Raw genomic sequence first — 13,105 nt, 5'->3', positions numbered from 1 at the left:
TAAAGGAAAATGAAATGAAACGAAATGAAGTTAGATTCAATTTACAACATTTGTTCGCTAGGCTGCAGAGAGTTTTCATGTCAGTTTCATTATTTTCAATCCTATAACATTATTGCAGTGGAAAATATGAAACACGTTGATTATTTGTAACGAAACAGAGAATATGCCTACGAGTCGAGCTAATGAACTACCTTGTTTGATTCTTACTTATCAACATCAGCTAATTAATTGGCTTTAATATATAGAACGAATGTAGATACGAGGGATATATGGTGTCGAATTTATTGAATTCATAACACGCAGAGCTAACGGGCGTTGTCAGATAAATTCAGTGAAGATAGCCTTCGTGGGAGTCTCATCAGTTGAATTTGGAAGGAAGAAAGGCAGCAATATTTACACGGAAACACAGTGTATATCTATATATATACTATACTTGTAATCACAGACAGGGAACAAACAGTGTATATACTACTTGCAACTCACAGACGGGGAACACACAGTGTATATACTACATGTACTCACAGACGGGGAACACACAGTGTATATACTACATGTACTCACAGACGGGAACACACAGTGTATATTCTACTTGTACTCACAGACGGGGAACACACAGTGTATATTCTACTTGTACTCACAGACGGGGAACACACAGTGTATATTCTACTTGTACTCACAGACGGGGAACACACAGTGTATATTCTACTTGTACTCACAGACGGGGAACACACAGTGTATCTACTACATGTACTCACAGACGGGAACACACAGTGTATATTCTACTTGTACTCACAGACGGGGAACACACAGCGTATATACTATACTTCTACTCACAGACGGGGAACACACAGCGTATATACTACTTCTACTCACAGACGGGAACACACAGTGTATATTCTACTTGTACTCACAGACGGGGAACACACAGTGTATATTCTACTTGTACTCACAGACGGGGAACACACAGTGTATATTCTACTTGTACTCACAGACGGGGAACACACAGTGTATCTACTACATGTACTCACAGACGGGAACACACAGTGTATATACTACTTCTACTCACAGACGGGGAACACACAGCGTATATACTACTTCTACTCACAGACGGGGAACACACAGTGTATATACTACTTGTACTCACCGACGGGGAACACACAGCGTATATACTACTAGTACTCAAAGACAGGGAACACAGACGGGTTTGCACGTAGCAACTTTTACTTAATTCCAAATATTGTTAATTCTCTAAATCTAAAGTTTTTTTTTTTTTCGTCCACAAAATCACTATATAGCAGCCAGTGGTTTACATCATATCCTCCGGGAATGTGTGGAGCAGGTGGAGTAATATTCCCATGAATAGTTTGGGGGTCTACCCCTCCCCTTTGGAAAATTTTTACTTTTGGCACGGAAGAAGCTCCCGTTCTCCTTTTCTCTATTCAGCTTTCCTTCTTTCTTCCCCTTCCGCTCTCTTCACCTTTTCTCCTTTTGCCGACAGACCCAAAATTTGCCGACAGCGACCAAATTATTGGGGGGTGTGACACCCCCCCACACCCCCCCCCCCGCTTGCTACGCCCCTGGGTCCTCGGGTCGTTGAAGCCCACATCTATGCCGGTATTCCAACGTAAAAATACTTTTTTTCCTTCAAAAAGTGTAGGTATAACTATATAAATAAAGTGTGGTTGGTACAGAGGTATATCTATATTATTGTTTAATGTTTGTATTAATAAGCATCGTGGCATAGCCTTTCTCTAGACTAACCCCTTGTGTAATGGTATGACTGCAATAAACCAAGAGAAACGTCTCACCAGGCTTATAATAATGACAAGAGAAATTAATAAACTACAGAGACAACCAGCTGCCATTCCCGAAGGAAGCATAGGCCAATATTTCAAGCAACCTCGTTTCTCTTTTCTCTTCTTTTTCCTGTCTCCTTTACGTTTCCCGGATTCTTGCACCCAACGACCTGTTGTGTTCAGCAGTTGGATAGTGTAGCTTAACGCAAGATCGACGCTTCAAGCCTACGCAAGTGAAGCCCATGGACTACCGGTATCTTCGAATATACTTGTTTCCTTGGCTGTAACTAAGGGTAATTGAGTTAGCTTCGAAAGTTAAGGTAGGCCTCTATATAAGTTTCTAAGACTAGTAATTAATCGTAACTCAGAGGTAAGAATGACTACTATGCGCTAGTTACAGAAAAGAAAGGGGGCGGGATGTTATGTCAGTTATACTCTTCCGTAGCAATACTACAAATAATTACGACTGTCTGGGAAATAATCGTTTGAACCAGAAAAAAACCATAGAATGTTTTCATCTTCTATAGCATGTACTATTGAGCTATTCCGTATGGAAAGCCGTTTTAACATTTAATAAGGAATTTCAGATATCTCGAAATAATTTCAGATATCTCAATTTAAATTACAAATATCTCCAATTTATTTAAGATATCTACAAATAATTGCAGGTATCTTAAAATCAATTTCAGATATCTCGAAATACCAGAGAATTTCAGATATCTGAAATTGAATTCGAGATATCTGAAATTGAATTCGAGATATCTGAAATTGAATTCGAGATATCTGAAACTGAATTCGATATCTCGAATTCAATTTCAGATATCCCGAATTCAATTTCAGATATCTTGAATTCAATTTCAGATATCTGAAATAGAATTTTAGATATCTAAAATAAGAAACAATTTAAGATATCTCAAATACCCGATTAAATGTTAAAATGGCTTTCCATAATTCCGGGGATAATTAGGACACCGGGCCGCTCCTCCTTTTTGAAGTCTTCATTTCCTGTTAATTAAGTCGGGTATGAACATGAAAATACATTGTTTATTCCATACTTAGCCTGGGCCTCTATTTTAACCCGGGCCAATTCTCCCTGACCCCCCCCCCTCCTCCATCTTTGTAAGGCTTGCATGGAGTCGAAGCTAATCATATGAATTTAATGTAGCTCTTAACAGACTATAAACTACTGTCTCCAAATGAATTTAATAAATATATTATCGGTGTTTTTCTTTAGAAACTATCATTATTCTTTATTTTTGTGTTTTATGCTTATCTTAATTATTTTGAAGTAGGATTGGGCAAAAGGAGACAAAAAGTTGCTAATGTGTGGGTACCCTTCCTAATTTGTCTTAAACTTGGCAGAAGCCTTTGCCAAAAAAAAAAAATTAAATAAATAACATAAACAAATATTCCATTTTCTATCAAATCTTTATTTCTGTTTTTAATCTAATAATTGAGAGATGACAAATTTGCAGCTGCCAAATATTGAATATACTGTATGTTATCAATGAAGAACCCGCTTTAACTTGAAAACAAATAATAATATGAGATTTTGTATTTATATTACAGAAGAACAAGATGCACTAAACACAACTGAAATGACAATAATCAGACCGATGGCCCTTTTCTTTTCAACAGAACTAGTAGTTTGTACTTCTGACTTTGATAAACTGTTACAGACAAACCATCCATGGTTAGGGATGGGCAAAAAATGTTATAAATCCATAGAGAATAGTTTAATGTACCCATGAACAAAATCAGTAGGATGGCATGAACCGCTCCTAATCTGACAAATTTTATATAGATATATATATTTGGGGACTTTCCTTAGCAGTTAGTCCAAACATCTGCTTAAACTTTGAAACTATAAAGAGATAGAATATGTGTAAGCAGGAAAGACATGGTTACATAATTTGTTTCAAGTAAGGCATGGAAATGAACATAGCATACCTAGCAACAGCCTAATAAGGTTGGGGGCGGGGGGGGGGGGCAGGCGGTGGTAGGAAAGCCTACATGGGCAAAACTAATGTTCCATGACTGGGGGGAAGACTTTTGCCAGCAAGGAGAGTCCAATTTTTACTTAACGACAACTCCTCTATCATTTCAAAGTAGTATGAAAAATGCTGTCCACAAACTGTTACTTATGTAACAACTTCTTGCTGATTATTTTAAATGCCTTTCTATACCAGAAAATACATATTGCATTGAATTCTAAAACGAGTAGGGTAGAGAAATATTTAGGGAAATATGAGGGTTGAGAAATATTATGATGCAATCCTTGAAATAAAATATATATCTTTTTCAGTACAAGGGGAAAAGTTAATATCAGCTGACAAATAAACTAGGTGAGAGATTTGAGCAATATGTAAGAAAATGGTTACAAGATATATCCCACATTCGCATTTTACGCCCGCACATTACATAATTACGACCAAAAATGTGTTCTGTCGTGAGCTATTGTTATGACCAAAAATTAAATAAAAAATCGACTAAAAACTCACCAACGATATTAACATTCCACAGTTTTTCAATATTATTTAAAAGTAAAGTGAATCTGTAATTTGTATTGTTGTCCTCCTACTCCTAGGCTAGGATTGGTAACATAATGATGCCAGTATATGAAATATATTGTTCTTTAGCCTGCCCCAGCCGCCCAGCCCGTTTGGCATATATTTTGTTACATTACCAAATGGATGCGTACATGATTTGGCAGCGCGATATGTGATACATGTACAGGTACTGTGTTAACAATTACGGTGGTACACTGGGGTACTGTAGCCAAACATTAACATTAGGACTAGGCCACATTTGGGGCCATTTTTTCCACTCTTTTTTACAAGATATCCTTCAAATTGAAAAGTTGAAATTCTAATCATTCTTCATTTTCGAAATAATAAGCCATCCCTTTCATTACGAATAAATGTCAATAGAGTGGGCTAGACAATGGTAATCTTACAGAATGAGTTTTCAGTATAAAATCAATTATGAAAACATGCAAATGACAATTTAAGTCATGATTGTTAAAACAGGAATCGTGAAAGTTATGACCGATTTTTTCAGTCCGTCGTAAAAAAAGAGTATTCCTCCAAAAAGGCACAACGTTTTCTTCAAATAAATGTGAACCCTGAGATATTCATGTTATTATTTTCATAACACAAGGTGATGAGAGTTTGCTTAACAGTCTGCAGCCTGTGAGTAATAATTGGCACTATATTTTTAATGATTTGAAATTAGGCACATGTTTGTAATTTTTTATTAAGCATGAATATTAATGACCAAGATAAAGCAAAGATTGAACTACATTGTTTAAACTGCCACGTATTGTCACTTGGACAAAGAAAAGTAAACCAAGAAAAACAAAGGTTGAACCAAAAAAAACTTATTTAAGAAAACATATTTTCATGGGAACAATGTTTTTTATCTGTTTTCATGATAATGATGGGACTTCAGACTCTTAATTGCTATGCCCAGTTCTACACTACAAGGGTTTAGCATTTATAGCACATACAAGATTGCCAAACCAAACAGCACTAAAAACAAGCTAAGTTTACAAAAATATATATATGTATTTGAAGGAAGGAAGGACTATGTGATGAGAATCAGCAGTACTTTACTCTATTAACCAATAGATGGTGTAAAAATGGAACCGTATTAACTACTGTCTGTAAACTGTGTAAATGTCATAATATTCATTTTCTGATAAAGATGATAAAAGTTTAAGCACAATACGATGACTCGTTAAACCTCTGTGGACATTACATGTAACTTGTTAAACCCCTGTGGACATTACGTCTAACTTGTTCAACCTCTGTGGACATTAATGTACTACAGTTAAATGGAGGAGTAGAAATACAACAATTTTTTTCTTAAGAAAGTGACTTTTTAAACCTCTGTGGACATTAAGTGTGACTTGTTCAACCTCTGTGGACATTAGGTGTGACTTGTTAAACCTCTGTGGACATTACGTGTACAATAATTTTAGTTGATTGATACAAAAGAGAAACACGATAACTGACAACAGATGATTCAATATCTCATTTTACTAAGACCCGTCTTGATCCTGCTAACTAAAATATATAAAGGATAATAATATGTTTTGAATATTCAATAATGGTACTAGATTATGTATGAATATTCTATTAAACTGTTAAAGGGAGGTTGTAGATGACCACCAGAAATGCCTTTCACCACTAAAATAGACAAAACTAACGTGCAGACGAATACAAGTACACAATGGTTACATATCATAATCAAGAAAGAAGAGAAGACCGGTAGAAAAAGTAACTGGTTCTGCTCTTTGCATCTTTAGTAGTTTGTAAATCTTATCCCACTTAGTGCTTAGTGCTACCTCACAGAAGAGGATATCCCAAATCCCTGATGAGGCGTTCCTCCTCGCAGGAGCAAAGGAGGACTGGAGTCCTGATCAGCAATGCTTAAGAGTTCTTTTCTATCATATTGATGATAACCTGAAATGGAATGAGACCATCAATATATCAACAGTTGAATTATCAGCAATAGATAATTGCCACGGTGTCACTTGATTCTTGATTAATTAAGCAAAACTTGCTGTCCCGGATGTGTAACTTAACCCTGGTCATTGGTAACTTGTCACGCCTACACACCAAAGTGTGCACAATTCAAACAAGCTCTCCTGGGGCACCACAGTGCACCACAGCAACGTGTCCCCTGGGGACTTCCCATAGGGTGCAGCCACAAACCGGCACACGCAACTATATATACAAGTCACTTCGCAAGTCCCCATTTATACACCTGGGTGAAGAGAGGCAATGGAGATAAAGTGCCTTGCCAAAGGACACAACGCAGTGATCTGGCCAGGGCTCGAACCTATAATCCTTAGATCACAAGTCCACTGCCTTAACCAGTTGACCACAACGCCATCTCATGAACCATTCGCTTACATAGGTTTGTTCTAATAGGAATATAAAGATCATACATATGTGATCTTTGTCCTACTTACTTCAGTTTAACCATACCAGAAGTTTTTGTTATATGGACGAGTTGGAAAGCATAGACCAACCCCTCCCCCCCCCCCCCCTGCAACACACATACACTTGGGGACTGTGAAAGGTCATCAGTGCTGGCCCCAACTGTTGAGGTGTAAGTTGCTAAACTATCTCAAATGTTCTTTCCTTGGTGTTCTGACCTTACCATTGTTGCCACTGTTATTAACCAAGGGATGGTGTGTGGGTGATGGTGTGGGCAGGGAAGAGGGTAGGCCTCAACCTACAAACTGAATCAATAAAGGGAATGCATGTTGATGTTGCCCTTAAAGTTCATGTTGGTTTGAAATCTACACAACAACTGTTTTATTTTGGCTTTCTAGCAATCTTGGAGGCAACTCTGTTGACCTTCACAAAAGTATTGTCAAGCAGCAGACAAATCCGTTTAAGTGGAAGCCATTTTAACTAAAATCAAAGACAGACCCTCAGAAGCATTCAAGTTAACTTCTTTCTGCATTCTTTGCTTAATGGAAGAAGAATTAATGTTCTTTACTTTTTAATACAAATATTGATATGCATAGCAGAAATTAATTTTTATGCAAACTTTAGCATTTTCTTGTTGTTATAACTTTTTGCAAGAGAAATATAGTTATTTTCTTCTGTGGATAGCACATTTAAATATCATAAGGAAACAACCAAAATATTTTCAGCCGAATTGCCATAATGACGTTGAGCTATGTTGCTGCGGCCATACACGAATCACAAAATATAACCAAATTTGAAAATTTGCACAACATGCTATGAGGATGTGTTTTGACCTCAAGATGCAAGAAATTCCCTGCTATCCCTGCCATTTTTTATTTTTTATATTGAGCAAGCAACTTCAACCACCAAAATACGCTACTAAACGGATGTTATTCAAACAAGGAATGAATATGTGAACCAGACAATCAGGTTTTTTCCAACCGATTTTTCTTCTGAATTAATTCTACTCACAGTCTTGGTCTCCAGGTAAGGCTCGAGCCCTGCTGAACCCTTCTCTCGTCCAGTCCCAGACTCTTTGAAGCCACCAAAAGGCAGCTGGGACTGAAACTGATTGTAGGTGTTTACCCTGAAGATAAAATTGAAGCAGTTGACGTATAAAAAAAACCATCTAAATTAAACATTCATTTAAGGTAGTGACAAAAAGAAACTGAAAGGACATATAACAAGAAGGAAAATAAAAAAAAATTCTCTCAATGCAACGGTCTTGTGCAGGAAAAATGTTTAGGTTGTTAAGCTGGTGTAATGAAAGTGAATTATAAGATGTGTAAAAAATGTATGAAAACCAAATTTATTTCCTTAAGTTATACCGATCATGTGATGGACATCTACACGCTACAAATGTACACCCCTGATGCAAACTGGTCTGTTTCACCATATGAATATTCTGCATTCTTTGGTGACTGATGGAACCCAGGTTTTCGGGCACGACGAAACTGCATGCTGTGTCTGGAGGTGGCCATTTGGATTTGTATGACCACTATGACATCCATCTAACATGCTATTTTGAAGTAATTTTGTTAACAGTTAGAGCTTGGCGCAAAAACTAATACACAATTATGTAGGGAGTAAAATAACTATTGAAGAAACATTGATTAATGATAAGGCCATAATAATTTTTATAAAAGCTTGTGTGATCGTAATGTTGCACAAGATGAACTGCTAAGTCTAGCCTCTTACCAGACGGTTCCGGCTCGAAGGCTGTTTGCTATGTAGAGGGCTTTCTCTATGTCCTTGGTCATGACGCCTGCAGCAAGACCGTACTCTGTGTTGTTCGCTCTCTCAATGATATCGTTCAAATTCTTGAACTTCAGAATTTGCATCACTGGTCCAAAAATCTGAAAGTGATTTGCAAAAAGAATCATAGGACCAATTTAAAACACATTCTTGCTAATAAGGATGAACATATAACAAGAACTTTTAGGTTTCCGAGCAGCTGGTATATTTGCAGCCTTGGTGTAAAATCATTTTGCCATCAGATAAAGCCACATCGACTCATTTTGCCAGTAAGTTGTAATAATGTCACACAGGGTGTTTAAATTGTTGAAGAAATTTCTTGATTTAGAAAAAATAAGAAGCCCCCAAAATCCTAACCACCATAACAACCAAGACAATAAAAACAACAACAACAAAACATCTAGGCTGGACATATCACAGTCTGATATCAGAGGTAGCTAGTCTTCAGAAACTCTGGGGAACCAAATCTGAAGCTGTTGTCATTATAACCTTTGAAAGTAAATACTAGCTTAATGCTTATTCTAGACAAACACTTTCTATATTTCCTTTCTCCTAAGAAATGAAGGTTAGCATACAGCTATAAAAGGCAACCTGCTATTTTAATGAAGTCTCTACTAAAAGTAAAGACAAGGCTGTTTTGTTACCAAACGTAGAGTGTTTATCAAAATGTGAATCTAAACTGAAATAGGAACGACCTGTTAATTACAACGTTGAACACAAGAGGACGATACCATGAAGAAATAATTATCTGGATGGAGTCTTCATACCTCTTCCCTAGCGATGGTCATCTCATCTGTCACGTTTGAGAAAACTGTAGGCTGAATAAAGTATCCTCGGTCATGAGCTCTGCTGCCACCAGTGACTAATGTTGCCCCCTCAGTTTTACCGCTGCCAATAAGGCCTAAAATTTTATCAAACTGATCTTTGTCCACCTGTGTTAAAACATCAGCAAGAATAAAGGAAATTAACTGATATTTTCATAAAACTGTCTTAAGACTGTAACTGCTTGTTGTAATTTTAATACATGTTTTACCGTAGGTCTGAAACTTAGCTGACAAATTTCAGACATCAATATTTTCTTTATAGTGCTCAAGCATAATATGACGATTATCAAGGATTTCATAAGGTCAAGAACCTAACTTGAAGTAATTTGGGTAAACTATCACTAATTTCCACTAAATTTTCAACAAACGTTTTACACTTCACTACATATGTTTAAAGTAAGGTGACCAGACGTCCCCAATTTTCAAGGACAGTCCCAGATTCCAAGAAGAAATGTTGCAAAATCTACCTTCCTGCCCTTTATACCTTTTAAATTACACGTCATTGTAAAACCACAGATGTACGCAAATACCTCGCACAGATGATCACAGAGATCAAAACAAGAACTGCTAGAACGTAGGGTAAAGGCCTATCCTACCATATGAGCAGAGTAATGTACAAGGGTGACAGTGTCTCCTACAGAACAGAAGTCGTGTTAGTCTTGTGCTGACCTATAGGCATACAGTACTCTCGAGTAAGTCATATCTGTGCTCTACCAGATTAGTACTTTTCTCTCTCAAATGGGAGGGGGACACCCCTCCCTCCCCTTAGCCCTTTCCCCTGGCCACACATTCCACCCTTAAATTTTGTCCCAGATTCCTATTTAAAGCATAAGGTCACCTGAGCATAAAGTATAGCTATAAACTGATGCATATCCGATGGTAAATGCACCATAGGAATACTGCTGACATGAAGCCTATACACCTCATAGTTACAGGACCTTTAGTAGATCAATGCACCATATATAGAAGCACTGCATGTATGAACAGATCTGCCTACACTTCTAGCCTACCACCTGACAGTTACATTGGATTTTGTGTAGATGTACCATAGAAACACTGTGCATACAAATAGAAGCCTACACTTTTTGCCTATCACATAATAGTTACATGATCTTTGGTAGATGCACCATATATAGGAACACCTGCACATTCAAATAGGAGAGTAAACCTTTATAGCCAATCACCTAATAGTTACATGATCTTTGGTAGATGCACCATAGAAACACTGCACATACAAGTAGAAGCCTACACCTTGAGCCTATCACATATCCCTAGCATCAAGCAAATAAATTACAACTGATTCCACTATGTTCAGTTTACATCATGTAATACAAGTGCAACAGAAGACTTGTGACAACTTTTGTGTAACTGCCATGTTTGCATCATTACAAATGACAAGCAAAATGAAATATAGATAAGAACTTCCTTAGCTCTGTTAAATCTAAAATGACACAAGGTACAACAAGAAAAGTAGATTTCATTATAAGAAATGTTGATGTTTTGGCTAACAGGTATTGACCTAACTCACCTGTGGTCCCTGTTCACTTTTAGCATTAAACGGATCACCAACGACTTTGTTTTTGGCCCTCTCTGCAGAACGTTCCACAAACTCATCGTAGATCCCCTCCTCCACAAAGGTTCGTGACCCAGCTGTGCAGCACTGTCCATGATTGAAGAACAGAGCTTGATGTGCCGTCTCCACTGCAGTACTCACTGAATATGCATAAAATCAGAATCAAATATGATAAAATAACAGTGAACTCAAACATGTAGCAGCTTTCAAACGGGGAAGGATAATTTTTCATGACTAAGAACCCTATTTAATAATAATAATAATAAATTAGATTTATAAAGCGCCTTACAATGTAAAACAAACTCAAGGTGCTGTACATATAATCTAAATCTAATATAAATCTAATTAAAAAGCAACAAATCAATTAAACGAAACAATAAATATAATCTAAATCTAATATAAATCTAATAAAAAGCAACAAATCAATTAAACGAAATGATAAATTAGGTTTATAAAGCGCCTTACAATGTAAAACAAACTCAAGGCGCTGTACATATAATCTAAATCTAATATAAATCTAATAAAAAGCAACAAATCATTAAACGAAACAATAAAACAGTGAAAAAATAGCAGGAACCCTATTTTATACAATAACAAGTAAACAAATCTAACTTAATATAGTAAATAGCAAATTTGACACAATTAAGATGGACTTGAATAAGTTCCAACACATATGCAATCAATGGGGGGCCACAACACATACTGATGTACCTAATTCTAAATTCTAAATATGGACACATGACACTGAATGAGAAACGTAAGGTCACAAGGTTCTTTTGTCCAATTGTTATGCTGAACTATCCTATCACGATTAGTTGCTATACTCAACTCCTCATTGAAGAATACATATTGTGTCTTTCCCTGCTATATGTTAAAGCTCCCCTGGCCGCATCAGGGAAAATTATATTCAGGATCCCAGTGCAAAATGGTTAAATTGCTAAACGAGTTCAAAGATGTATCACCCTTCTCTACACAGGAATCATCTACTGTAGTATTTTATAAGACACAACATTTCAGAGCCTTATAAATTGCTACAACAACTTTGAACACTAAATTAATCCCTGCACATTAATAGTGTTTTGAAAGAGTTCCTGCAGACTGCACAAATTCATTCATCCGCCCCATGCTGCCCGCAATTCGCCCGCTCTTTGCTCTAGTTAAATATACTCACTATATGCATTGGCGAGAATGATGTAAGGACTCCTCCCGCAAGCTGCACAAAATTCCTTCACCCCCCCCCCATGCTGCCAGCAATTTGCCTGCATTGTGCTCTAGATAAAAATAATCACTAGCTGCTTATGCAAATATGATGTTAGGGCTCTTCCCGCAGGCTGCACAAATGTCATTCACCCACCCCATGCTGCCCACAATTCGCCTGCTCTATGCTCTACATAAATATACTCACTATCTGCATCGGCAAGTATGTTAGGGCTATTCCCGCAGGATGCACAAAATTAATTTACCCCACCCCCCCCCATGCTGCCCGCAATTCGCCCACTCTGTGCTCTAGATAAATATACTCACTATCTGCATCCGCAAGTATGATGTTAGGGCTCTTCCCGCCCAGTTCCAGAGTAACCTTCTTACAGTTGCTTGATGCCGTCTCCTGGATTATTCGTCCGACCTGTTAAACCCATAGAAAATGTGACATGACAACAAAGGATTGCATAGTGAAATCAAGGTATGCTGGTCTAGCTAGCACAAAAACAGTGTAGTCTCATATATGTCTCATATTGTCTCACTTGAAACCATGTCCGGAACAATTGTGTGTGGATGCCACTTCAAATGACATGGGAAAGTACTTAGGACGAAGGGAGAGGGGAGGGGGAGGGGAAGGGGAGGGGGGTGTGGGGTGAAGGATGAAGAGGCCCCCTTAGAACAACACCAAGCCTTTTACCACCATTAAAAAGACAGCTGTAAAAGTGGACGACAAACAAATTTGAAATTAACGACTGATTTGATCTGCCGGTCACTAATTCTGGTTGCTAGGTAACTGAATAAGTAAGAATGTAATTAAAGAGATTAAATACTTACCTCAGTGGAGCCAGTGAAGGCAACTTTTACAATGTCAGGATGGGATGCCACAGCACCACCAGCAGTAGGTCCAAACCCAGATAGGACATTGACAACACCAGGTGGGAATCCAGCCTGGTAATGGATACAGAACATGAA

The 13,105-nt window shown here is 37.5% G+C and overlaps 1 protein-coding gene across 1 annotated transcript in view; it reads right to left on the bottom strand.

The window, feature by feature from the left end:
- Positions 1 to 3,205: 3,205 nt before the first annotated feature.
- Positions 3,206 to 13,105, bottom strand: part of LOC139960405 (aldehyde dehydrogenase, mitochondrial-like) — a 33,053-nt gene continuing 23,153 nt past the window's right edge. The window contains exons 8-14 of the mRNA XM_071958749.1: positions 12,968 to 13,081; positions 12,458 to 12,557; positions 10,889 to 11,073; positions 9,304 to 9,468; positions 8,480 to 8,637; positions 7,754 to 7,868; positions 3,206 to 6,262 (exon numbers count right to left, since the gene is read on the bottom strand). Of these exons, the coding sequence (XP_071814850.1) occupies positions 6,230 to 6,262; positions 7,754 to 7,868; positions 8,480 to 8,637; positions 9,304 to 9,468; positions 10,889 to 11,073; positions 12,458 to 12,557; positions 12,968 to 13,081 (870 nt within the window). The 3' untranslated portion in view covers positions 3,206 to 6,229. The remainder of the gene's footprint in view (positions 6,263 to 7,753; positions 7,869 to 8,479; positions 8,638 to 9,303; positions 9,469 to 10,888; positions 11,074 to 12,457; positions 12,558 to 12,967; positions 13,082 to 13,105) is intronic.

Source organism: Apostichopus japonicus, chromosome 19 (assembly GCF_037975245.1).
Source record: "Apostichopus japonicus isolate 1M-3 chromosome 19, ASM3797524v1, whole genome shotgun sequence".
NCBI lineage: Eukaryota > Metazoa > Echinodermata > Holothuroidea > Aspidochirotida > Stichopodidae > Apostichopus > Apostichopus japonicus.
This window is presented reverse-complemented; position numbering and strand designations above follow the sequence as displayed.